The 23,608-nt window shown below is 61.6% G+C and overlaps 1 protein-coding gene across 1 annotated transcript; it reads left to right on the top strand.

Annotated features, from left to right (window-relative positions):
* Positions 1-1,044: 1,044 nt before the first annotated feature.
* Positions 1,045-23,090, top strand: NTSR1 (neurotensin receptor 1; the record flags this gene model as incomplete). The annotated part of the gene is made up of 4 exons (XM_079784935.1): positions 1,045-1,728; positions 18,467-18,668; positions 21,871-21,961; positions 22,841-23,090. 4 exons carry the CDS (start codon positions 1,045-1,047, stop codon positions 23,088-23,090), a joined length of 1,227 nt encoding a protein of 408 aa, XP_079641061.1.
* Between the last annotated feature and the right edge of the window lie 518 nt (positions 23,091-23,608).

Raw genomic sequence — 23,608 nt, 5'->3', positions numbered from 1 at the left:
GCCCACTGGGTTTCTAGTCCCAGGACAGCAGGTGCAGCCCGCCAGTCCACAGCCAGCCCACACGGGGACAGGGACAGGCTCTGAGGCTGTGACTCCCCAGCCCCGGCCAGCCCCGGCTCTCAGGGTGACTCTTGATGGCCAAATCAGACCCCATAAGGAGCCTGCGAGCCCACTCACACCCCCAGCAGCCCCAGGGCACAGGGACAGGAACCCGCTTGCATGGGAGGCGTGTTGCTTTGCTCCTGCCTCCTGCCTCCCTCTCCACCCACCTAGCTGTGCTGGAGCCCCAGGGCACCCAACTTCTGGCTGCCGCCCCCAGGAGGGGGCGGCCGGGTGGCCCCTTCCCTGATGGAGTGAGGAGTGGGAGGTGGAGTGAGGAGGTGGGAGGAGGCAGCCCCTCCCGGGGTGAAAGCAGGGAAGGCGAGGGGAAGGAAGGCCTGTGGCCTGGGGAGGGTCCCTGGAAACAGTCAGCATCCCTACCGCCCACGCCCAATGCCCCTGGGAGCGCGTTAGGGACCCCAGCCCTTCACCCCCCAGCGGGCGGGGTCAGCGGCTGGGGCCGCCTCCCCCTTCCTCGCCCCTCCCAAGCCCCAGGCTGGGCGCTCCCCTCCTCCGCCGCTCCAGGAGGCGCGGAGCCTGGCGGGCCCGGGGCCGGGTGGGGCGGGAAGAGTGCGGGGTGGGCGTGCCGAGCTCCGGAGAGGTGCTGAGGCCGCCTGAGTGAGCTCGCTCCCGCACAGGCTCGCCCGCAGCCCGAGCGGGAGGGCGGGGCGGAGCACGGAGGGAGCCAGCAGCCGGAGCTGGGAGTCTGAGCCGGAGCGGAACGCACATCCCCGGGTGAGCGGGTGAGCGCCAGCCGCCAGCGCTCCAGGGGGCGGGTCCGGGCGGTCGCTCCCCGCTGGAAAGCGTCCCCTTGCTCTCTCGCGCCCTCCCCTCGGGCTTGGTCCACCCCGCCACCTGAGACACGCCCACCCCCTTGGACTTCAGCGGCGGGCGCTGGCTGAGCCCGGGACCCTGACGAGCGGCACGGGGCCCAGCACGCCCACCATGCGCCTCAATAGCTCGGCGACCGGCTCCGGCCCCCTGGGCGCCCGGCCCTTCCCGCTGCCGCCCTCGCCTGCGGGCCCCGGCTGGGACAACGCCTCGGAGCCGGAGCAGGCGCCACCCAGCAGCGACCTGGACGTGGACACGGACATCTACTCCAAGGTGCTGGTGACCGCCGTGTACCTGGCGCTCTTCGCCGTGGGCACGGTGGGCAACGCGGTGACGGTGTTCACGCTGGCGCGAAAGAAGTCGCTGCAGAGCCTGCAGAGCACCGTGCACTACCACCTGGGCAGCCTGGCGCTCTCCGACCTGCTCATCCTGCTGCTGGCCATGCCCGTGGAGCTGTACAACTTCATCTGGGTGCACCACCCCTGGGCCTTCGGGGATGCCGTCTGCAGGGGCTACTACTTCCTGCGAGACGCCTGCACCTACGCCACGGCCCTCAACGTGGCCAGCCTGAGCCTGGAGCGCTACCTGGCCATCTGCCACCCCTTCAAGGCCAAGACCCTCATGTCTCGGAGCCGCACCAAGAAGTTCATCAGCGCCATCTGGGTCGCCGCCGGCCTGCTGGCTGTGCCCATGCTCTTCACCATGGGCCAGCAGAGCCGCGGCGCCGACAGCCAGCACCCCGACAGCCTGGTGTGCACGCCCGTCGTCAGCGCCGCCACCATCAAAGTGGTCATCCAGGTGAGCGGCCCGTTCCCGGAGAGGATGGGGAAGCCCGCGGTCTCTTTCCTTCCCCCCAAAGGAGTGCCCTCTGGGCGCAGGGAGCTGGGAGCGGTAGGGGGCAGCCTGGCCCCTCCTTGTCACCTCGGACTCCAGGGGGCCAGGCCTCAGCCCTTTCTCTCGTCCCCTCCTCCTGTCAAAGGGGCGGGGCCTCCGACCCTGACCTCCCTGGGGGCCAAGGGTGGGCTTGGCAGCCTCCAGATTCCCTGTGCGCTGGGCCGGCTCCCGGGGTCCCCTGCACGGTGCTCTCAGGACCACTGGTCCCAGAAGGAGGCGGGTCTGTCTCCTCAGCAGCAGATGCCCAGGCTGCCCTGCCTCCTGGCGGGCCCGGGCTGGCCCATGCTTGGGAGGCCAGCTGATTGGTCTAGCCTTAGTTTCCCCACCCGAGCGACAGGGCATCCAGAGCCCTGACCTCAGCAGGCAGAGGCTCGACAGGGCTGTGGGGTGCTGGGGGCTCTGCCACGGAAAGGCTCGGAGGCGCCGTCATGGGCGTGGTGGAGACCATGTTGTCTTTGCTGGGCAGACCCGGAGTCTGACGTGGTGGCAGGTGGGGGCTGTGTGAGGCAAGCACCCTGCAGCGAGCAGCCCGCTGCTCTCCCCGGGCCTGAGCACAGCGTCATGGGAACCCAGCTGGGACCCCACCCAGGCAATCGCTTGGAGGAGGGACCTGGCCGGGTGGGGGGCCCAGCCCCCCCCACAAAAGGCTTGTCAGGCAGGACTTCCAGGAGAAGGCATCCACGGAGGAGTCCGGGCAGAAGTGCCACTTTGAATGGCATCGTGGCTCTAGGCCATGGGTAGCCATGGCGGTCAGGGTGAGACAGGGAGGCCAAGGGGCGGCGGGGCCAGAGCAGCACTGTCCCTGTCGGGCATCATCTCACACACGGGCCATACCTGCCGGCCAGATGGTGCTGATGCACCTGGAGTGGGACTCGGCAGGGGGGCAACAATGGGGGCAGGTGCTGTCATCTTTCTACACCTCGGTCCCTGGGCTGTGACCTCGTGGGTCCCCCTCACCTCTGCTGAGGACTTGTGGCTCCCGGTGCCGTGTGGAGAGGCCCCGTCCCCACACAGCCACGCCCAGTGGGGAAGAGTCTCAGCAGGGCTGCGCTCCACGCCCTCCCCCTGCTAGAGGCAGCCGGCACCGTGGGCACGGGTCACAGTGGGAATCACCTTTTCCCTTCTTTGAGGTTCCATTTTCTTCCCGAGCTCCTGTCTTTGACCGGCTGTGCCCAGGGGCCTCTCCCAGCCTGCCTTGGCATTGAGGGGGGCAGCAGCCATGCCACCTGCCTTCCAAGGTGTGATGTGGCAGGCGGAGGTCAGCAACTTGCTGCCCACCCAGGAGATGCCTCCAAGCAGAGCTGCAGGGCTCAGCCAGGAGCTGCCTGAGTTGATCATCGTCAGAACAAGGGCAGGAGCACAGCCCCATACAGCATCACCTCCGGCTCAGTGGCCGCTCGGCTGGCCCCACAGAACAGACACCGATGCGCATTGCCCACCTCCCGAAGGGCCATTCTGCGTCCTTGTGCGGCGGCTGCGGCACGGGCCCGTGGGATGTCCTGTCCCCCGGCCACTGGGCGATGGTCTGCCGGGTGTCCACGATGGCCTGGCCTTGCTTCTGCCCCCGAATTTGCCAAAGACTCGGGTACTTCCCAGCGCCTCTCTTCAAAGGCCTCCGCTGCTGGACACTGAGCATGCTGAGACGCTCGTCCACCTGCGGCCGACAGCTCCCAGGGGCCTCTGCACCCCGCTTTCTGCTCCCTGTACTCGAACGCGCTTCCTTGCGGGGCATGGCCTTGGCCTGCCGCCTTCCTCTCTCCTGCGCGGCCATCGCCCTCCCAGGCGCTTTCCCGGGTGACAGTCCTGCTCGGGCTTCTGGCACTTGCCAGTCTGGGCAAACTTCTGCTGTTTTTAAAGTGACATCTGGCCAGAGAGCAGCTGGGTGCCTGCGTCGGCGTGTCTCCGCTCGTCCACCGTGTTCGGAGGTGCTGGCCAATCACGGGTCCCTCCCACACAGGCCCTCTCCCAGCACCGCCTCTGCGGGTCCCTTCTGGGCACTGTAAACAGGTCATGGTTAGGAATGGGTTGTGACAAAGACACCTGGGCAGCTTTGAAGTGGTGAGCACAGGGGGCATTTCCCGAGTGTGGCCCGGGCCGGGGTGGCAGCGGGCCGAGCAGAGCTGATGGGAGGACAGGGCGGCCCCGGCCAGCACAGGCACAGCTCAGGGAGTGGAGGGCCCTGTGTGAGTGAGCGGTCACATGCTCGTCCCGTGAGGAAGCCCCTTCCCAGAGCAGGGTGGCCCCTGCTGTCCACGCGGGCGTCTTGGAGGCGGCGGCCGTCCGCACGTGACCCTGCGCGTGGGTTGAGTCAGGCTGGTCCCCACCATCCCGGCCGACCCCGCTCTGACCTGGGCGTGTTTCAGGTCCTGCTGTCGCAGGTTCCGCGTCGCCGGCTTCCGGTGGCAAGGCCCACGTCAGGTGGCACAGTGAATGTCCACTGTGCAGTGCGGCCAGGAGGGCCGTGAGCTGAGACTGGCAGAAGCCTGGGGGGTGAGCGTCCCGCTCAGACCCCACGTGGCCAGCGCTTCCAGTCCAGCATCGCCAGGCGGGAGCCCGGAGCCCTGCGTGAGCAGCGGCGGGGGGTGGTCCTATCGTGGCCTCATGGCTGCCGTTTTCCAGGACCGGGGCCCCACCTCCCCACTGCTGCTGCAGAAAATCTCTTTCAGGTTCAGTGCCAACAGAGGGGCCCCTTGCTGGGTGGCCAGCCCTGGCGGGGTGCCCCCTCCCTGGGGGAGTGGAGTGTCCCGGGAGGAGATCAGGACCCCCTGCTCGGCTGCCCGAGCACCAGGCCATTCGCGTCCGACGTGGTTCCACGGAGGCAGAGGCAGCCGAGCAAGACCTGCCTCCACAAAGTGGGGGAGAACTGCCTGCAGGGAGGCCACCAACCACCTGTCAGTGTCTCGGCTGCGCTAGCGACCTCCTCCCTGGGCACCTCCGAGGGCACCCCACCCATCCACCGGTTCACACCCCGCATTCCCCGGTTGGAGGGCTGAGCTATAAACATGCGTGTGTCGGACCTTGTGTGAATCACGCTCTCGTTTACCCTGAGGAGATACTTGGGAGGCAGACTGGGGGGACGTGCCAAGGTCACAGAGATGTCCTCGGCTGTCTCCCAGAAGTCCTCACAGCTTTGTGTCACGTTTGGGTTTGTGCTCCATCCTGAGCTGGTTTTCACCAGCGTGGGAGGCCGAGTCTTCTCTGCACACAGGCACCTGAGTGGCCAGGCCCCGTGAGGAGAGGCTTCTCTCCAGTGAAGTGTTGGGCACTTTAATCAAAGTCCCCGAGCCTCTTCCAGAGTCCCCTGCTCCTCCCACCTGTGCTCGGCACTGCCTCGCCGCGCTGCTGCGATGCCGCGGCTCTGCAGTCTTCCCGTGCCGGCACGTCAAACACGAGGCACGTTTGAGGTAGAGTGAGTCCTCCACGACCTTCTTCTTCCCTAAAACCGTCTTTGCTACCCAAGGCCCCTTGCTTCCTACATACGCTTTAGAATCAGCTTCCCAGCCAACACGTATGGAGAGCCTGCGCGACTCCAACTGGCCGCGCATCTCTCGGCCGTCGTGCGGAGACGCGGCATCTGACGGGGGCTTGGAGTTCAGTACGCGCGGTGCATTGGGGCCCCTTTCGTTTATTCCATCAGTAGTTTTCAGCATGCAGGTCCTACACATTTATAAACCCTTTCTTTGCGGTGGTTCTTGCAACAGCTGCTCTCAGCCATCCACACTCATCCTGGAGTTTCCCAGGTCAGTGCTCCTGTTCACGCCTGACGCTGCCCACGCCTCGCTCTGTGCAGGCAGCTCTCTAGACTGACTGCTCTTTCCCTGTGGGGCCCATTGTCCTGTTTCTTTGCATGTCCCGGCATCTTATTCACACTGGACAGTGTGTGTTGGGCATGGCAGAGATGCTGGGCTCTGCTGTCTTTCTCTGAGGAGTGGACATTCTTACTTCAGCTGGCTGCTCAGTTGCTGGCCTCTCGAACTTGGGCAGACTCGCTTTCACGCCTCATTAGTCCAGACTCCGTCTCCCTGGGATTTGTCGGTTAGAATTGGCTGCTGAGAGCAGGTGTAGCCTGGACCCTCCCGAGGACGCGGTCCTCCCTCCTAAGGTGAGCCTTGCAGGCTTCCCAGGGGCAGAGCGGGATGGTAATGAGACCTCTCCCCCCAGCTCTGCCAGATGCCAGCTGCCCTCCCCTAGCCTGTCACAGGTTTGTCTGTGCACACAGCCCTGCCAGCCACAGGCGGCTCCCCACCCCGTCCTGTAGGTCTCCCCTCCCGTGTCTCACTCTGCAGGTTCAAGCCACTTGGCCACCCCAATCTCACATCTCTGCCTCCTCAGCGGGAACAGCCAGGCTCTGCCAACACCCCAGCTCCTCACGTCACGATCAGGGAAATGTCCCCACGAAAAGGAACAGGTGACGGGACCACAGCCTCGCACAGTGGCTTGCCCAATGTCGAAACAGTCGCCTGACACTCTGCACAATCGTAGAGCTGTTTGTGCAGGAGACAGTCCAGGACTCCACGTGCCGTCTCCCGTGGACTCTCAACACTGCCCACTTTAAACACATCTGAGGTCGTTTATGATAACAGGCTGGTTCAGAGGAATTACTAAAACAATGTTGCGCCTGGCTGCCGTGGCTCAGTGGTTAGAGTATCGGCGCACACCCAAGGGTCTCGGGTTCAATTCCCGGTCAAAGGTTCGGGGCATGGCCCCAGGGGCCCGTGCAGAAGGCAGCCCATTGGTGTGTCTCTCACACGCGTCTCTCCCTCCCTTCCCTCGCTCCCTTCCACTCTCTGAAAAAGCAATGTAAAAAAATCCTCAGGCTAGGATTAACAAAAAAAGAAAACCCCAACAATTCCGCCAAAGGATGCATGACAAGAAACATAGTCATCGGAGAAACAAAGCTGAAGATAGACACTGTGTTTGGGTAAATCTTAGACTGAGGAAAAGAGCCACATTATTTATGCTGAAACATTTTTAGTTCAGTGTCTCTGTTGAAAGGTGAATGTGTTATAAATTCCACTCCCCCTTGACATAGTCAATGACTACAGCATTCTTCAGAGAGTTTCGTGCCCTTGTAATCCAGAACGGTTCTTTCCTTAAACAAACACGCCACTTCTGCGCTGGCTGGTGTGCTCAGGGGATAGAACGTTGGCCCGTGCACCGAAGGGTCCCAGGTTTGATTCTGGTCAAGGCACATACCTGGGTTGCAGGTTTGATCCCCGGCCCTGGTCAGGGCTCCTGCAGGAAGCTACCAACGGATGTCTCTCTCATATCAATGTCTCTCTCTCTCTCTCTCCCTCCTCCACTCTCTCTAAAAAAAATCAATGGAAAAATATGCTCAGGGGAGGATTAACAACAACAACCAAAAGACCCACACCACTTCCAACCTCCAGAGCGCTCCGAGAGCCCTGGGCAGTGTGGGAGTTACTGCGCTGAGCGGCCAGGCAGGAGTGCTGTGCCTGGGGTAACGCCCCAGCTACGGGCAGGATGCAGCCGCTGGCTCAGTTCATCAGGTTGTGCCACTTGGGAGACCCGTGCGTCGGGCTGATCGGGAACGAAAATCAAAGACTCCCTCGGTCGTAAGTCAGTCGGCCTGGGCTCTGCGCCCAACAGGATGTGCGCGGCGGGAAGCAGCTGTCCAGGGTCAGGATTTATCTCCTGGGATGAGGGAGAAGCAGTCGCCTCTGTACTGAGCCTCTCCCAGGCCCCGGGTCGGGGCTCACCTGCCGTTCCCATCGCCATCGCCACCGGCTGCTCCGGGGACCTTCAATGGGAGGGGCACCAAGTGGGGGTGAGGGTCCGCCCGGGACCCTCTTGAACTCACAGCCTGGAGACCGCCCCTGGGCTGTCCTCCGCGTGGGGAGCCCTGTGGTGTCGCCCATTGATTTCCCTCTGGCCGCGGGCCTGGAGGGGGCAGGGCCGGCCCACAGAGAAGCGCCCGGCCTTCCGGTGACCCTGCTCGGTGGCCTCAGGTGGGCTGCCCACCTTCCCGGGACAGCAGGCCAGGAGCACAGGGCCCAGCGCCAAGGGGGGGCGGGCAGAGGAACCCGTGAGCGCTGAGTCTTGGTGGTCCCATGCCCACGTGGCTTTGCAGGAAGCAGGAGAGAGGCCACCAAAAGGCCCGTCCCCACAGGCTGGCACAATGCCCGGGTCCCAGATCCCGCCAGCCCTGAGACCCATTTTGCGGAGGCGGACTGTCCTCCGGGGCCTTGAGCCGCCCTGGTGGACATCTGCTCCACCTCCAGGCTGACCGGACTTGGAGGACGAGGGGCAGAGGAGGGCACAGGGCCTGGAGGGTGCAGGTCTCCCGCACCCTTTGCGCTCAGAGGCCCCGAAGGTTGGGGATAACACGGCCGCCGAAGTGAGCCACAAACGGGCGCTGGAGTGGGATGTGGGGCTGGGATGGTGCCCCAGCCAGAAGGGCTTTTCTGGGCCAGGAGGTGCCTCTGAGGTCCTGGCCCGTCCAGCTGGCCTGAGACTAGATGCAGATGTTTGCCGGGCACCGAGACAAGGCTCCACTTCCTGCAATTCCTCTTCCCGACAGCTTGTTTAAAGGCCGCGTCTAATAAAGGAAACACGGGAGCTTCCATTTAACCCCAGGGCGGTCCTGTGTCTCTGACCCCAAACACCTTTTGTCCTGAAGGCCCATGGGTCTCTTGGGCTGGGAACCTGCCATGCTCCACGGGTCAGCGGTCAGCGGCACAGGGACTCGAGCCCGGCCCCCTGCCGAGGGGGCGCCTCTAGGGGTGACATTTAAAGTGTTTAGAGCCGATTTCAGCACTTTCTGGGTGCCCCGTGCTGAGCTTGAATGGAATCCTTCCCTGACCTTTTAAACTAATTCAAAAAGTGGATGGGGCACCCCTGGTCGACTCTCCCCAAAACTGAGAGCTGGGATCACCCTGGGGAGCCACAATTAAAACCCAAGCACTGACATGCCAGGGGTCAGCGATCCGGGAGGCTCGGCTTCCGGGAGCCGGCCACGCTGTCAGGCAACTTCCACGCTCATGGCCAATGACTTAGACTCACTGCCATTCCTCCTGCCCGGGGGAGATTGAAGAGCGAAGCCCAGGAGGATGGGCTTTATGACAAAAATCGGGGGGTTGCCTGGGCCTAGGGGCAGAAGACAGGCCCCGTGGACCCCTCATTCTGCATCTGTGTCCTGCCTGTAAGATGTGTCCCCTCCGCCTGCACTCAGTCCCAGGAGACCCAACACTCCCTTGCAGAGCAGGTCTTTCTTTCTTCCTTCCTTCCCTCCTTCCTTCCCTCCCTCCCTCCCTCCTTCCTTCCTTCCTTCCTTCCTTCCTTCCTTCCTTCCTTCCTTCCTTAATCCTCACCTGAGGACATTTTTCTGTTGCTTTTAGAGAGAGTGGAAGGGAGAGAGGGAGGGTGAGGAAAGGAGAGAGAGAGAGAAACATGGATGTGAGAGAGACGCATCGATTGACTGCCTCCTGCGCACACCCTGACTGGGGCTCAGGAATAAACCTATAACCCAGGTATGCGCTTTGACCAGGAATCAAACCCGAGCCCCTTTGGTTTGCAGGCCGACACTCTAACCCCTGAGCAGCACGGCCAGGGCGCAGGGCAGAGCTTCACAAGCATGGAGGTTTTCTCCATCACGGCGCTGATTCGGGCCAAGCAGTGCGGTTGTCCACACACAGCAGGGACCTGAAGCACCAGCCACGCTTTACTGCCTGCGGCTTCGGGGCTGCAGGCTGCCCGCGACCGTGCGTCTCCGCCAGCGAGCAAATTTCCTCCCTCACGTCACGTCGCGTTGCTGGGGAGCCGTTCCCTCTGCATCCACCCCTCTGCGTCCCGAGGAGGCCCTGCACCGAGGCTGCAGGGTGCTGGGTGCTGGCCAGAGCACGGAGGGAGTGGACTCAGCCTCACCTGTGCTCCTGGGTCCCAAAGGCCCAGGTGCTCCAGGAGCGAAGGTTCTCTGAGACCAGCTCGCCGGGCAGGCAGGGCCGCACCTGCGCCCACAGCCCACACCTGTCGCTACATGTGGTGGACTCTGCAGCAGCCTCGGTTCCTCCCCAGCCACACGGCACAACCCGAGTCTCTGTGCAAGGGCGGCCGCAAGGGCTGGGGCCAGGCCTGGGCCGGGCGGACGGCAGGGAGGCCCGGCAGGAGTTTCCCGGGAACAGGTGGGCCCAGTGCCGAGCGCGAACAGCTTGCGGAAACAAACAGGCCGCCGCTGCCTGGGCTGCGCTCCCTCCCTGGGACGGGCCCTTCCAGCAGGCGGGTCTGCAGCCAACTCCTGCGCTCGCGGGCCAGGCTGCTGGGTCCGCGGGGCGGTCTGCGGGGCCCCTGGACAGCTGTGGGCAATGGCTCTGGCCCGGCTGGTGGTGGAGCCGCTGTATCGGCAGCACAGATGGAGCAGCGGGACGTGGATTCCGCAAGAACGTGTGTCCGAGGTGGTGGAGGGAGAGCCGTGGCCGGGAGTCCTGGGCTCTGGGTCGTTGGCTCTGGCCGGAAAGCTTTTACAGCAAATGGCCCTGCATCCTGGGAATCCATGCAAACAGCCATGGCGAGCCCGAGCCCGTGCCCTCGACCCAGGCCAGACTGTCTGCAGGAGCCCCTGAGGCCAGCATGGGCTGAGGGCCCGGCCGAGCCCACACAGCCACTCTGAGGGGCTTAAGACAAGTCCCCTCCCACTTCCACTCTTGTTCCGGATTCAGCTTCTCTCCTGCCCTCCCAGCTTTCTCTCCTCCTGTTGGGGTCACGGCGGGTGGCCCAGGCCCGAGTACATTGCTGACATCTGGGTGAAAGGGGCCTCTAGCAGCTGGCAGCTTTGAAGTTCCAGAACGTTCTCCAGTGAGATCCCCCCACCCCATGGCATTGTCACACCACGGCAGAGAGGCATGGCCAGGCGGACTGTTCTGGGAGCACAGAGCGAGCCTGCACGGTCTCGAAGCCATGAATGTTCAAGGCAGCACGGGACCTGCAGATCCCAACGCTGTAAAGTCACGAACAGTGTGAGGCCGTGTTTTGGGAGAAGATCCGTCAGAGGAAGTGAGTCTCGGTCACCAGTCGCAGCAGGCAACGCCTCCATGGCCCTGGCGCGGCCGCGGCTCCCCGCACGGTCATCCTCCAGCGTCGCAGCTCTGGGGGGCTCAAACACTAACCCCCTCGGGGCAGGAGCTGTCTGGTTCTCCTGAAACAGTGGGCTGAGAGCGCGGGCAGCGCCCAGGGGAGTCAGTCCAGGATCCATTCCGAAGAGAGTTCTAGAAAGCTCCGCTGCTATGGACGAGCTCCGGGCCGTCCTACCCGAGGATGCGGTGGGCAGCTGGGAGGGCATGGCCTGGTGGTCTCACCTCGGGATGGGGAGGGAGGGGACACCACCCTCGGAGAGCCACTCATGACTTGGGTCTCAGCTGATGAGGAAGAAGGTTCTGGGCTGGGAGCAGCGTGGGGCGGGCGGGTCACCCTGTGGGGAGAGGGATGGCGCCATCACAGGGCCCTTGGCCGCGGTCTGAGGTTGCTCCGCCCGCTCTGACTCGCGCGGCCCGCCCGGGTGCTCTGCTTCTGCTTTTGCGATGGAGCTCCCAGAGGCATCGTCGCATCGTGCCGGGCGCTGTGTGCGTGGGCGGTCGCCGTGGACGCACAGGGTCTGTGTGCTTTGGGCGCTGTCCCAGAGCCTGCCCCGGCTTCCCAGGTTAGGGTGCCCGTGCTGGGACGGCACACCGCTCCCTTTGCCAGCTGCCGTGGGCACGGGGAGGCGGCCTCACCAGAACCTGCCCCGCCAGCGCTGTGGGAATAGAGTTCCGCTGTGGTGCTTTGCTAGAGCAGCCGGGCACTCATTTGTTCATTCACACAGCATTTGAGTGACAGTGGGTGCCAGGCTCTGCAGCCAACTGGGGGTGGAGTTGGGGAGAACAAACATGGACTGTCCAAGCTAACAGAAAAAGTGGACCTGCACCACCCTCTCCTGGCTGCTCAGGTGACAGACGGCCCGCCGGGCCCAGGCAGAGGGGCAGCGCCAGGCGCTCAGGGGAGCCTGCCTATCTGTGCCAGAGCGGTCAGCCTGACCCCTCAGGGTCCGGCTCCCTGGCCGGCCCCATTCACAGTTCTGCAAATTGCCATGATTTGCTCAGCGGAAGGGGGGGCCGCGGGCAGGGAGGGAATGAACGCCACATTTGCTTTCCTTAAAGGCTGCGGCTGCTTCAGCCAGATTGCACTCCCGCCAACAAAACCCCAGCGTACAGGCTTGCAGCTCTGCGAGTCCCACAAATGAACCGATTATGTCTTTGTGACGAACCATTATTAGGAGGGAGATTAAATTCCTTCCGTGGGTGGAGGAATGGTGCAGACGGAGTGGCCTGTGACAGGCCGAGGCCTGCCTCCGGGACACCCCACCCCCACCCCCCACCCCCCACCCCGAGCCCGGCTGGCCGCCCGAGGCCTGTAGCAGGGGCTCCAGGTGGACCAGCAGGAAACAGCCCTGCCTAAGAAGAGGCCGTGCTCTGGTCGCTTGATGAGACCCAAACCCTGGCCGCCTTGCTCCTCGCTCCAAGTCTGGAAACACAGCAATTGAGGCCCTTCCCGCGCCGCGGGCCGTCCCACACACGAGCCTGAGAGCAGCAGTCTCATGTCCACTGGGCCCATGTCTCGGGAAGCCCATCGCAAGAGACACGGGGACGGAGGAAGGACAGCCTGTGATCGACATGGCTGCCCTGCTCTGGACACGCTGTGGCCACCGCTGGCGCCGCCCGGGCCTCTGGCTACTCCTGCCTGTCCCTCTGACCTAACCCACTGACTTTGTCCGGGACGGAACCACAGCCAGGCCGGTGGCGCAGTGGGCTTAGTGGGGATGGTGGCACAGGATCCCGACATCATTTCTGAGGCTGACCTGCTCCTAATCACAGCCATTCCTGGTGGAAGCCCCAGGAGGGGCCTGGCTGAAGGAGCACAGGGTCACGTCCAGCCCTGATCAGTGTGGCTCAATGGTAAGAGCATTGGCCCTTGAACTGAAGGGTCGTGGGTTAATTCCCGGCCAAGAGCATGTACCTGGGTTGCAGGTTCGATCCCCAGCCCCGGTCAGGGCAGGTGCAGAAGGCAATCGATTGATGTGTCTCTCTCACATCAATGTTTCTCTCTCTCTCTTTTCCTTCCACTCTCTCTTAAAAAAAAAAAAATCAATGGAAAAATACCCTCAGGTGAGGATTAGCAACAACAACACAAAAAGTGTCACATCCTGGGGGTTAAGCCCAGAGCACACGGTCCCGCCAAGCCCCGCGGCTGGTCAGTTTGGGAAGAAACAGCCAAATGCTGGCTGAGTTGGGATGAGTCCCTTTCCCTTAGGGCCTCAGAGGATACCAGTGGCCCTGCTCCTAGCCCTCCTCCATCGGCCCGGTTCTGGGTCCACCGAATGAGATTCACCTAGAGCGGGGAGGGGCTAATTCTACCGAAAAGAGCCGGAAGCTGGCACAGAGCCAGGCGCCCACAGAGCCAGGCGCCCACAGAGCTCAGGGCCCGATGCTGCCAGTGGCCGGCAATTCAAAATCGGGAGGGAACAGCCCACACAATTCCATGGCAGGAAAACACCAAAATTGTGGGGCTGGAGACTCAGCCGTGGCCATGACGGGCACACAGCAGACAGGCGGCGGGCCAGCTGCACAGAGGGGGCAGGTCCCCAGGCCCAGCCAGGACCCGGCTGCAGGTGGGACCTTTCTGTGCACAGTCAGCGCTGCGGGCTCTGGCCTGCGGCAAAGCGTGTCCCGCACTCACGGGACCTCCCTGAGCTGCGGCCAAGGGGTTTTGAACACCTGCCAGGAAAGCCACTCCCAGCGCGGCTCGGTCAGGGCCAGGCCCCACCCTCCCGGCTGGCGCGGAGCACGGTCTCTGGGGCGCAGCTGCTGCCAGGGCACATGTGAAGCCCCCAGAACGCGCCGCACGTGGGAGCTGGCACCGTGATCCCTCAGACTCGATCAGTGCCCAACACCTGAGCAAAGTGCAAACAAGAGCTTAGCAGACCCGGCCGCGTCGGCTCATGCTCGCTCGCGGGGTAAGCAGCAGCCAGTGCTGACAAAGGGTCGCTGTCACAGTGTGCGGTGCAGTGGGGACAGGGCTGGGACCCGCGTGGTCAGGGGACCACTAAGGCTCCTTCTTGCCCCAAGGCTGTCCACCGGCTGCCCACGCTCTGACACTGCCCCTCCAAGGACTGGTAACGCCCCCTTTGCTGCTGCTGGCAGACACCCCGCTGTCTGAACGCCCTCGTGGCTCTTCGGCAGCAGACATTGGAAAACACGGCGGACAGGCCCTCGGCCTCCGTGGTTGGCACTCTGCGAGGGCTCCCGTGCGTTCTGAGAGGTGCTGGCATGGCCGAAAAGCCAGCCCTGCCCCAGCTGCTGCCTCCGAGTGGACATAGGCCAGGCCAAGGGGAGGGCCCTGTCCTACCCTCCAGAAGGACACCTCCCTGGCACAGGTGGAGGGCAGGCATGCTGGGAGACCAGCGGCTGGGCTGGTGCCAGGGCCGCAGCCCACCCAGGAGCAGGCAGGATGCGGCTCCAAAGCGGCTTCTGTCCCACTGCGTTTGCTCTCAGACTGTGTGCTGCCTCTGTGGCTCTGGCCCTGAGGGGTCGGGGAGACTCCCTTGTATAGGGCCTGGAGACGGGGTTCCTGCAGAGTTTGGGGCTGCCCCCTGCCCCCCATGAGAGGACGGGAAGGGTCTGAGGACAAGGTGGGGGGTCCTTGGTGGCCTCTGCCCCTGGCTGGCTTGGTCCCTGCCCATCCCCGTCCCGCTCTCTGGAACCCTGGGCAGCCCCATCAGGTTTCTGGGTCGCTGTCCATGGTGCTGACCAGGGCTCCTGGGACTCCAGCATTCTCTCCTCTCTGAGTCAGCTGTGGCTCTGGTCCAGCCTCTCCCAGAAACTCCAAAACAGAGAGGAGCCGGGACCTGGGCAGAGCAGAGCGTGGCCAAGGGGAGAGGAGAGAGAAAGACTGAGGCTCAGCCCCGAGAGATCGCCAAGAACTAGAAGTGACTCTCAAAAGTTTGCAGTTGCCCCCCAAAATGTGTCCTCTCTGGGAAGCTGGGAAGCACGCATCCAGCGAAGCTTCCCCGGTGAGGACGGCGCTCACTCTCCTCTGGCTGGTGCCCCTGCTCTCACGCTCCGCTCCTCCGCGCTGCGCCGAGGTCTGCCTAGACCGCGCATGAGCGCTCCCCGCGGTCAGCCGGCCAGCTCAGAACTCTGCTGCATTTTTCCTTCTATAAAGTGAGGGTGCCAGCAGCTTCTACCCCATGGATTGGACATGTGTGTTCAATGGGGGGACATACCGAGTTCTGAGCATGGTGTCCGGCCTTGTTAATAGCTAAAGGCTGTGTACCAACTGGGAAGTGGGGATTAGAGGCACTAAATGTCCTTTAATATATTGAGCCAAAATCTGCGTATTCAAGCTACCTAATGGTGGGCCATCTGAGCTATGCACGGCTGAGACTTGTGGCCGGAAGCAGCTAAGCTCTAAGCTGCACCTAATCCACGGTCCCCTCCCGTGGTGGCTTCTCAGGCAGTAAGATGACTCAGTGCCTCCTGGTCCCATCCCCCTCCTGTCCCCTGGTCCTCCCGCTTCGGCTCAGAAATGCTAGCAGTTCCGGGGAAGTGCGAGGGCCCCCGGCCCAGCCACACGCTGGACTCCTCAGGGTGTGCCACTCAGCCTCGCTGTCTTCTTTTCCGGATGCTTGTGCTGCAGACCATGTGTGTGCTACTGGGCAGCAGGCCTTTCAGTTTGGGGTCCCGACAGCACCTAAGCATCGAGGTGCTCATTGGATGAGGAACACCAAGGGCATAGTCGCCCTGGACGGTGCTGGCCCTGGGACACTCTGCCCGTCACCTGCCAAGAGACCCTCCCTGCTCCCTTGGCTCCCGGTCCTTCTGAAATGAAGTCAGGCCCCCGAGCCCAGTCCCTTCCCCCTCCGGCACTCCCCGTCCCAGGGCGGCCAGGTGACGAGTGTGGCAGTCACGTACCGAGGGGCAAGGACCCAGGCCCGTCCCAGGGCGCCTCCCCAGCAGAGGCATTCCCCTCGCTCCACGGGGTGCTCTGAATTCAAGACGACCGCGGAGCCGCCCGCCCCTCCGGGGCCAGCCTGCGTGGGCCCGCACCCGTGGTTTCTCTCGGAAGCCGGCCTGGGCGTAGGGCTGTCCCCTCACGTTAGGACACGCTAGCTGCTCTGTCCCAGCTCTTTTCCCTGAACTGGGCCTCGGCCCACCCTGGCGGGCTCCCTCTCGGTGTCCATGGAGCACCCCTGGTGTGGGCGCATTGGAACGTACCCGCCAGCTCAAGTAGTGAGCACCGAAGTCGCCTTTCAAGCAAGACTGCGTGGCGTGGCCCTGACACAGCGGCTGTGGGGTGACTCGCCTCATTGTTCCTGCCCTGGAAACCCGGGCGCTCGCTTTGCTTCAGGACTCGGGGTCTGAGGCGCATTCTGTCCGTCTGGAGTCCGCCCCAGGGTGAGAAGGCCGCCCCTGTGAGCGGGCCTGCTGGGCTGGGCGCCTGCTGGGGCCCCTGCCGCCGCCCAGGGAGCCATTTCAGACACAGTGTCACTAAGCCGCTGGGGTTTGCAAAATCGTAAGCGGCACTTAGCACCTTCCCACGCACCGCCCGCGGGCTGCTGGTGGAGCGCAAAGTGGCTGCGTCCGGGGCTGCCCCTTTACCTGAACACACGGGGACTAATGAGGGAGGGACGGCCGTACAACCCAGCAGCGGTCTTCCGGAGGGCGGGACGGGTGGTGACCACCTCAGCGAGACCCCCTATGGACCCTGCACCTGAGGCGGCCCTCACCCGCCTGGCCGGCCGCTCCTGGGCCAGCCCGCCGCCCAAGCACACCGGCTGCCCATCCAGCTGCCCCGGACACACACCCTCTTCTGATGGTTTGGCCATTTATTTCCCTGTCTCCCTCGCAAACTACCAATGCCGGAGGCAGAGAAGGGCGGGAACGTGGTCATAGAAACATTTGGAGAGCAAGACAGGAATTTCTCCCTAGGCTGAAACAATTTATGTCCCATCACGAATTTTATAGCAAAATTTTCCAGCAGTACCTGAGTCGCTGTTTTTAAAATTACAGCAGGCAGCATATGCGTGAGAAGCCAAGCGCCATGATCTCCTCAAGCAGTCTTGTGGCTTTTATTTCCGTGTGTTAACCTTTGCTCCATCCGAGTTTTATTTGTTTGTTGTTTGGTGTGAGGTAGGGTGCACGTTTCAGGAACTAATTTGGGTTGTCTTAAGCGGGGGGCGGGGGGGGGGTGTTTATTTTACTCAGGAGTGAGGGCTGCAGGCACCGCTGAGTCAAGGAGCGGAAACCACACCATGGCGCTCTCCGTCTCCTGTGCGGGCCTCACTCAGGCGGGTCCCGCCCACAAGGTGGGAAGCCGGTGCCGACAGCCACAAAAGCACGTTCTCACCGGCAAGCCCTGAGCACGAGGCCGGTGGCGGCCGCACTGGGTGAGCGTGGTGTGGGATGGCGGTGGCCTCCTTTCTCCAATGAGGGCCTGCCAGGGCTGTCTAACGTGCTGATGGGCCGGGTCTGGAGAGGGGGTGGGCAGTTCCCAGGAAGCACAGGGAGTCCTGGGAAGGGGCTGAGGGTGCAGCCTCCTGGCTTTGCAGACGGACACCCCTTCTCCGCCTGCTCAGGTGCCATCTCTATCCACGCGGCAAACGTTCTGGCCTCTCTCCGGTCTGCCCACCCCCGTGCCGCACTGTCCTCAGGGAAGTCTCCTTTCGGCGTGCTCCCACCGCAGTACCGCTGAGGCCTCCCTGTCTCGCGCTGACCCACCACTCTACCTTTCCGGAACTTTCCTGGCTATCCTGAGATGATGTTATTTTCCATTTGAATTTTAGCCTGTCTATCCCCAAGGCACTCTCGTGTCTTATTTGGACAAATGCATAGACCGAGCGCAGCCTGTCCATGTCCCCTGTCTCTGCCCAGGGCCCTCGGCTGCCTCTCTTCCCGCCTACAGTCACATTGCACAGGGCTGTCAGATGCCTTCCTCTTTGCTTGTTGCAGGGGTGGGGGCTGGGCTGTTGCCCTGTTCCCAGAAGTGGGGGGTAGAGTGCAGAAAAGGGGCACAGCCTGAGCCCTCATTCGTGCTGTGAGCCTTGGCAAGAGAAGGCACCTCCCCGATGCAGCTGTCTGGTCTCCAGGCTGGAGGCTGGGGAAGCCAGGACAGGCATCGTGTGTCCCCCCCCCCCCCCCCCCCCCCCGCCCCCGGAAGCCAGCATTGGCCTGAGTTTCATCTCCAATCGGGAACCCAGTCTGGTCAGGTGGGGCTGCAGGGCCATGGCCTCCTCCCCCAGGCCAGACCCCACAGCCCATGGGGCCCCGCTCAGCCCACAGAAGTAGCTATTTATGCTGCCTGCACTCAGCGAGGTGCCGTATTTTAAATGTTTTGACGTTTAAAATCTGTGTTGGATACATTCTCTCTGTTTAAATTATACCCGGCTGTGGTGACTCACAGGGAATCAGTTTGTCTTCTGGGCCCAGGCCCAGCCCCCTGAGAAGAGGGCCAGAGAGGCTGCAAACCTCCTGTGGGCCACGGGCTGGGAGCAGGCAGAGACTCCAGGCTGGAGATGGGGGCCTGTGTCTGCCAGTCACCCCAATAGACCAAGCACCCCCGAGCCAGCAGGTCCGACGGCTGTCTCCTTTCTCCGCAGATCAATACCTTCATGTCTTTCGTGTTCCCCATGGTGGCCATCTCCATCCTCAACACCATCATCGCCAACAAACTGACAGTCATGGTCCGCCAGGCAGCAGAGCAGGGCCACGTGTGCACGGCTGGGGGCAAGCACAGCTCGTTTAGCATGTCCGTCGAGCCCGGCCGGGTCCAGGCTCTGCGCCACGGAGTCCGGGTTTTACGTACGTAACCACTGGGCCCTCTGGGGGAGGGGGATGGCCAGGGACCAGCAAAGCAGTGAGTGCTACACCCCCAAATAAGGCGATGTTTAAAGACCTGTGGGGTGGAGCCAAGGCCCAGAGTGCTGGCTCCACCGGGGTCGGTGCTGCTCTTCACTGCACTCATTCATTCATCCACCATCTACCACGCACGCACCCATTCACGCATCAGCCTCTCACGCACGCACCCATTCACGCATCAGCCTCTCACGCACTCGCCCATTCACGCATCAGCCTCTCACGCACTCGCCCATTCACGCATCAGCCACTCACGCACTCGCCCATTCACGCATCAGCCTCTCACGCACTCGCCCATTCACTCGCTCTTCCGTTCGTTCATGCACCACCAACCAGTCTCAGACCACTCGCCCCAGAGCCCAGGCAGCAGTGGCAGGGTCACCCCTACATTCCAGCGGGAGCACAGGCTGCCCCAGAGGAAGCACACACACACATCACACATGTTCAGACAGGGATGAGCATGAAGAAGAGAAACCATGACCTGGCCGCCAGGAGGGGCTGAGATCAGCAGGACCGGGAGCTGGTCTTTTTTCTTTAATTGATGTCAGAGAGGAAGGGAGAGGGGGAGAGAGAGAAACATCAATGAGGAGAGAGACTCATTGATCAGCTGCCCAGAAACTGATCTTGGCAACAGAGCTGCAGGCTGAGGGCACAGCTGTGCAAAGGCCCTGAGGCGGCGGGGCCTGGCGAGAAGGCTGGCTGGTGCTGAGAGCGGAATCAGAGACGTGTCCTTTGTGACTGGCTTCTGTCCCTGCATGAGGCCCTCAAGGTCCACCTAGGGAGCATGTGTCAGCGGTGCAATTGCTGGAGGTCGTTCTATTTTTAATGTTTGTAAGAACAGCCACACTGTTTCCCACGCGGCTGCGCCACCGTGCATTCTTGCCAGCAGTGGACAAGTTTTCCATTTCTCCACAGATGGCCAGAAGTTGTGATTTTTCCGGTTCGTTTGTTTTCTGTGGGTTTTGGTAGCAGCCATTCTACCGGGCACGAGGTGTCATCTCATTGTAGTTTTGTTTTCGTTTCCCTAAGGATAGTGATGTTGAGCATGTTTCCATGTGCTTATTGGTCATTGGTTTAGCCTCTTTGGTAAAATGTCTATGCCAGTCCTTTGTTGCCCATTCATATATACACAGGGGGCCCCCAAAAATGTGTGTGCACTTTTTTTAAAAAACATATTTTATTGATCTTTTACAGAGAGGAAGGGAGAGGGATAGAGAGTCAGAAACATCGATGAGAGAGAAACATGGATCAGCTGCCTCCTGCACACTCCCTACCAGGGATGTGCCCGCAACCAAGGTACGTGCCCCTGACCGGAATCGAACCTGGGACCCTTCAGTCCGCAGGCCGACGCTCTATCCACTGAGCCAAACCGGTTTCGGCTGTGTGTGCACTTTAACAGCTGGTGCCTCAATTTTGAAAATGAAATGTATTTTATTTTATTATTTGACTTTTTAAGATACTAATATTTTATTTTGATCTCCTAATAAAATATTTTTATCTGTTTGCATATTTTTTCAATTACAGTTTACATTTATTACTATTTTGTATTAGTTTCAAGTGTACAGCATAGTAGTTAGACACGCATATACTTTACAAAGGGATCCTCCCATTACTAATCAACATTTGATCTATTGTATTTCTTTTGTTATTAAAGTAATGTGTATTTATTATTATGCCCTTTACTTTGCTTGCTAAGATGCCAAGTAAAGAGTAAGAGCAGAATAAACATATTATTTTCATATTATTAAATTCTGTTTGAAGTACATGACAGTAAATATCCTATATAATAAAAGGGTAATATGCAAATCAACCAAACGGTGGAACAACTGGTCACTATGATGCACGCTGACCACCAGGGGGCAGATACTCAATGCAGGAGCTGCGCCCCCCTCCCCCGTGGTCAGTGCGCTCCCACAGGGGGAGTGACACTCCAGCCAGAAGCTCGGTTGACGGCTGGTGAGCACAGCAGCCCACCTCTGCAGCAGCACTAAGGATGTCCCCGAGGGCTCCCAGATAGCAAAAGGGCGCAGGCCGGGCCAAGGGACTCCCCCCACCCCCCAGGGCACGAATGTCATGCACTGAGCCTCTAGTATTTGAATAAACACTGCCTTATCATTATTCAAAGTGTACGTATACTTTTTGGGGGACACCCTATATATTTTAATTCCTCACCCGATGATATGTTTTTTATTGATTTTAGAAAGAGAGGGAGAGAGGGAGGGAGAGAGAGAGAGAGAGAGAGAGAGAGAGAGAGAGAGAGAGAGAGAGAGAGAAACATGGGCTGGTTGCCTCCCACATGCTGACCGAGGATAAAGCGTACACCCTGGGTAAGAGCCCTGACCGGGAATTGCACCCTCCAGTGCATGGGACCCACTCCACCCAACCAGGGCTGTCTTTGAAGTGGGCTTTGTTGTTTTATTGGTGAGATCAGAGATGCATAATTTGCGAACATGCTCTTCCATTCTGTGTTGCCTTTCCCTGGACTGTGTCCTGGATACAGTGTTTACTTTGACGTATAAATTATGTTTTTCCTTTCTTGCCTGTGTCTTTGGTGACATATCCAAGAACTCACACTGTGGCACAGCTTTTGTCTGTTTTCTTCTGAGAGCTTTATACTCTCAGCTCTCACATTTAGGTCCTTGGCCCGTTTGGAGTTTGTGTTCGTGTCTTTTGTATATTCTGTGTGGTTTTGTGTGAGGGAAGGTCTAACTCCATCCTTTTGCGTGTGGATTCCGCTTTTCCCGCAAAGACTGCCTTTGGCCCTTGGACGGCCTCGACACCTGCTCACGGTCACTGGGGCGTGAGCGTGAGCCTCGGCTCCCGGGCCCTGTTCTGTCCTTCGCTCTGTCTCTGCCGGGACCACTTTGTTTCTTCCTGTAGCTTTTCGGTCAGTTTTGAAACCAGGAAGTTGAGTCCAGCTTTGTTCTCTCTTAGGTTGTTTTGGCTACTCAGGATCCTTTGAGATTCCATAGCAATTTTAGGATGACTTTTTCTATTTCTATGAGAAGTGCTGCTGGATTTTGATGGCATAACATTGAACCTGTGCGTCACCTTGGTGTGTGGAGGTCTCCACGGCGCTAAGCCTCTGGTTCACACACCACGTCCTTCTGGTCTCCCTCACTCCCTGAGGCCGGTGTCTCTGTCGCAGGCGCCGTGGTCATCGCCTTCGTGGTCTGCTGGCTGCCCTACCACGTGCGGCGCCTCATGTTCTGCTACATTTCCGACGAGCAGTGGACCCCGTGAGTACCAGAGGCTGGGGCGGGGCGTGTGCTCCCCAAACAGGAGGGCATGGGGGCGCTGAGGGGAGCAGCTCAGGGCGGGGTATGGTCGGGCCCTCAGATGCAGCTGTGACCAGACCGGGGGAGGGACAGATGCTGGCAACGGACTTGGCGAGGGAAAGGGCCACAGGAAGGAGAGCAGGTCTTCGGAGCTGAGACGGTTAGAGGGTCTGCAGAGCTGGGGAAGGGCTGGCTCCGGGTGTGGGGGAGGGAAGGCAGCTGGGGGACAGAAGAGGGCGCCAGGGGCTGAGCGCGGCCACCCCCCCCCCCCCCCCCCCCCCGCGGTGACACTTCAGCGGCCTCTCTGGAACGCAGCCCCGGCCCGGAGCTCCTCCCTGCGCAGCAGTGCTTCCGAGTGAAGGGACCCCAGGACGGATGAGAAGTTAGGGGGCCCCAGTAAAGGGCTTCTGGGACTCAGGGGTGCCTGGTGGTGAAGTGAGCGGCTGTGAGGGGGTGAGGTCCCGGTGAGTAGAGGCAAACAAGTCAATGGAGAGGGGCACAGCTACCCAGACCACCTGAGGGGCCCCTGCCCAGCTGCTGGGCAGAAGTCAGCACCTGAGCCCTGCAGCCCGGGACCGGGACCGGGGCTGCGCAGGGCGGGCGGGCCACTGCCGGCGAGGTGGGGGCGGGCGAGCGAGCAGCCACACCCTGCTGCTGACACGAGCCGGCGGGACTGCAGGCAGAGCTTCAACTTCTCAGGAGAAGCAAGAACCTGGAGTTTATTATGAAATGTCCTCACATCAAAAAATTATAAGTCGTTTTTATATTATTGTCCCAAGCCACCATGTCTGCTGGCGGCTGTGGGTCATGCACGCAGTCTGAGCGGCCCTCCCACCCCAGGTTCCTCTACGACTTCTACCACTACTTCTACATGCTGACCAACGCCCTCTTCTACGTCAGCTCTGCCGCCAACCCCGTGCTGTACAACCTCGTCTCCGCCAACTTCCGCCAGACCTTCCTGGCCACCCTGGCCTGCCTCTGTCCCCTGTGGGGGCGCAGGAGCAAGAGGCCCACCTTCTCCAGGAAGACCAACAGTGTGTCCAGCAACCACACCTTCTCCAGCAACGTCACCAGAGAGACACTCTACTAGGGCTGGGAGGGCAGGTGACAGGTGACCGGTGACGGCAATGCCAGGGAGAGGCAGAGAGGGGGCTGCGAGGAGGCTGGGAGGGGGCTGAGAGGGGCAGGGAGGGGGCTGGGAGGGGCAGGGAGGGGCAGGGAGGGGGCTGAGAGGAGGCTGAGAGGGGCAGGGAGGGGGCTGGGAGGGGCAGGGAGGGGGCTGAGAGGGGCAGGGAGGGGGCTGAGAGGGGCAGGGAGGGGGCTGAGAGGGGCAGGGAGGGGGCTGAGAGGGGCAGGGAGGGGGCTGAGAGGGGCAGGGAGGGGCAGGGAGGGGGCTGAGAGGGGCAGGGAGGGGGCTGGGAGGGGCAGGGAGGGGGCTGGGAGGGGCAGGGAGGGGGCTGAGAGGGGCAGGGAGGGGGCTGAGAGGGGCAGGGAGGGGGCTGAGAGGGGCAGGGAGGGGGCTGAGAGGGGCAGGGAGGGGGCAGGGAGGGGCAGGGAGGGGGCTGAGAGGGGCAGGGAGGGGGCTGAGAGGGGCAGGGAGGGGGCTGA

Source organism: Cnephaeus nilssonii, assembly GCF_951640355.1.
Source record: "Cnephaeus nilssonii genome assembly, chromosome: 11".
Lineage (NCBI taxonomy): Eukaryota > Metazoa > Chordata > Mammalia > Chiroptera > Vespertilionidae > Cnephaeus > Cnephaeus nilssonii.
This window is presented reverse-complemented; position numbering and strand designations above follow the sequence as displayed.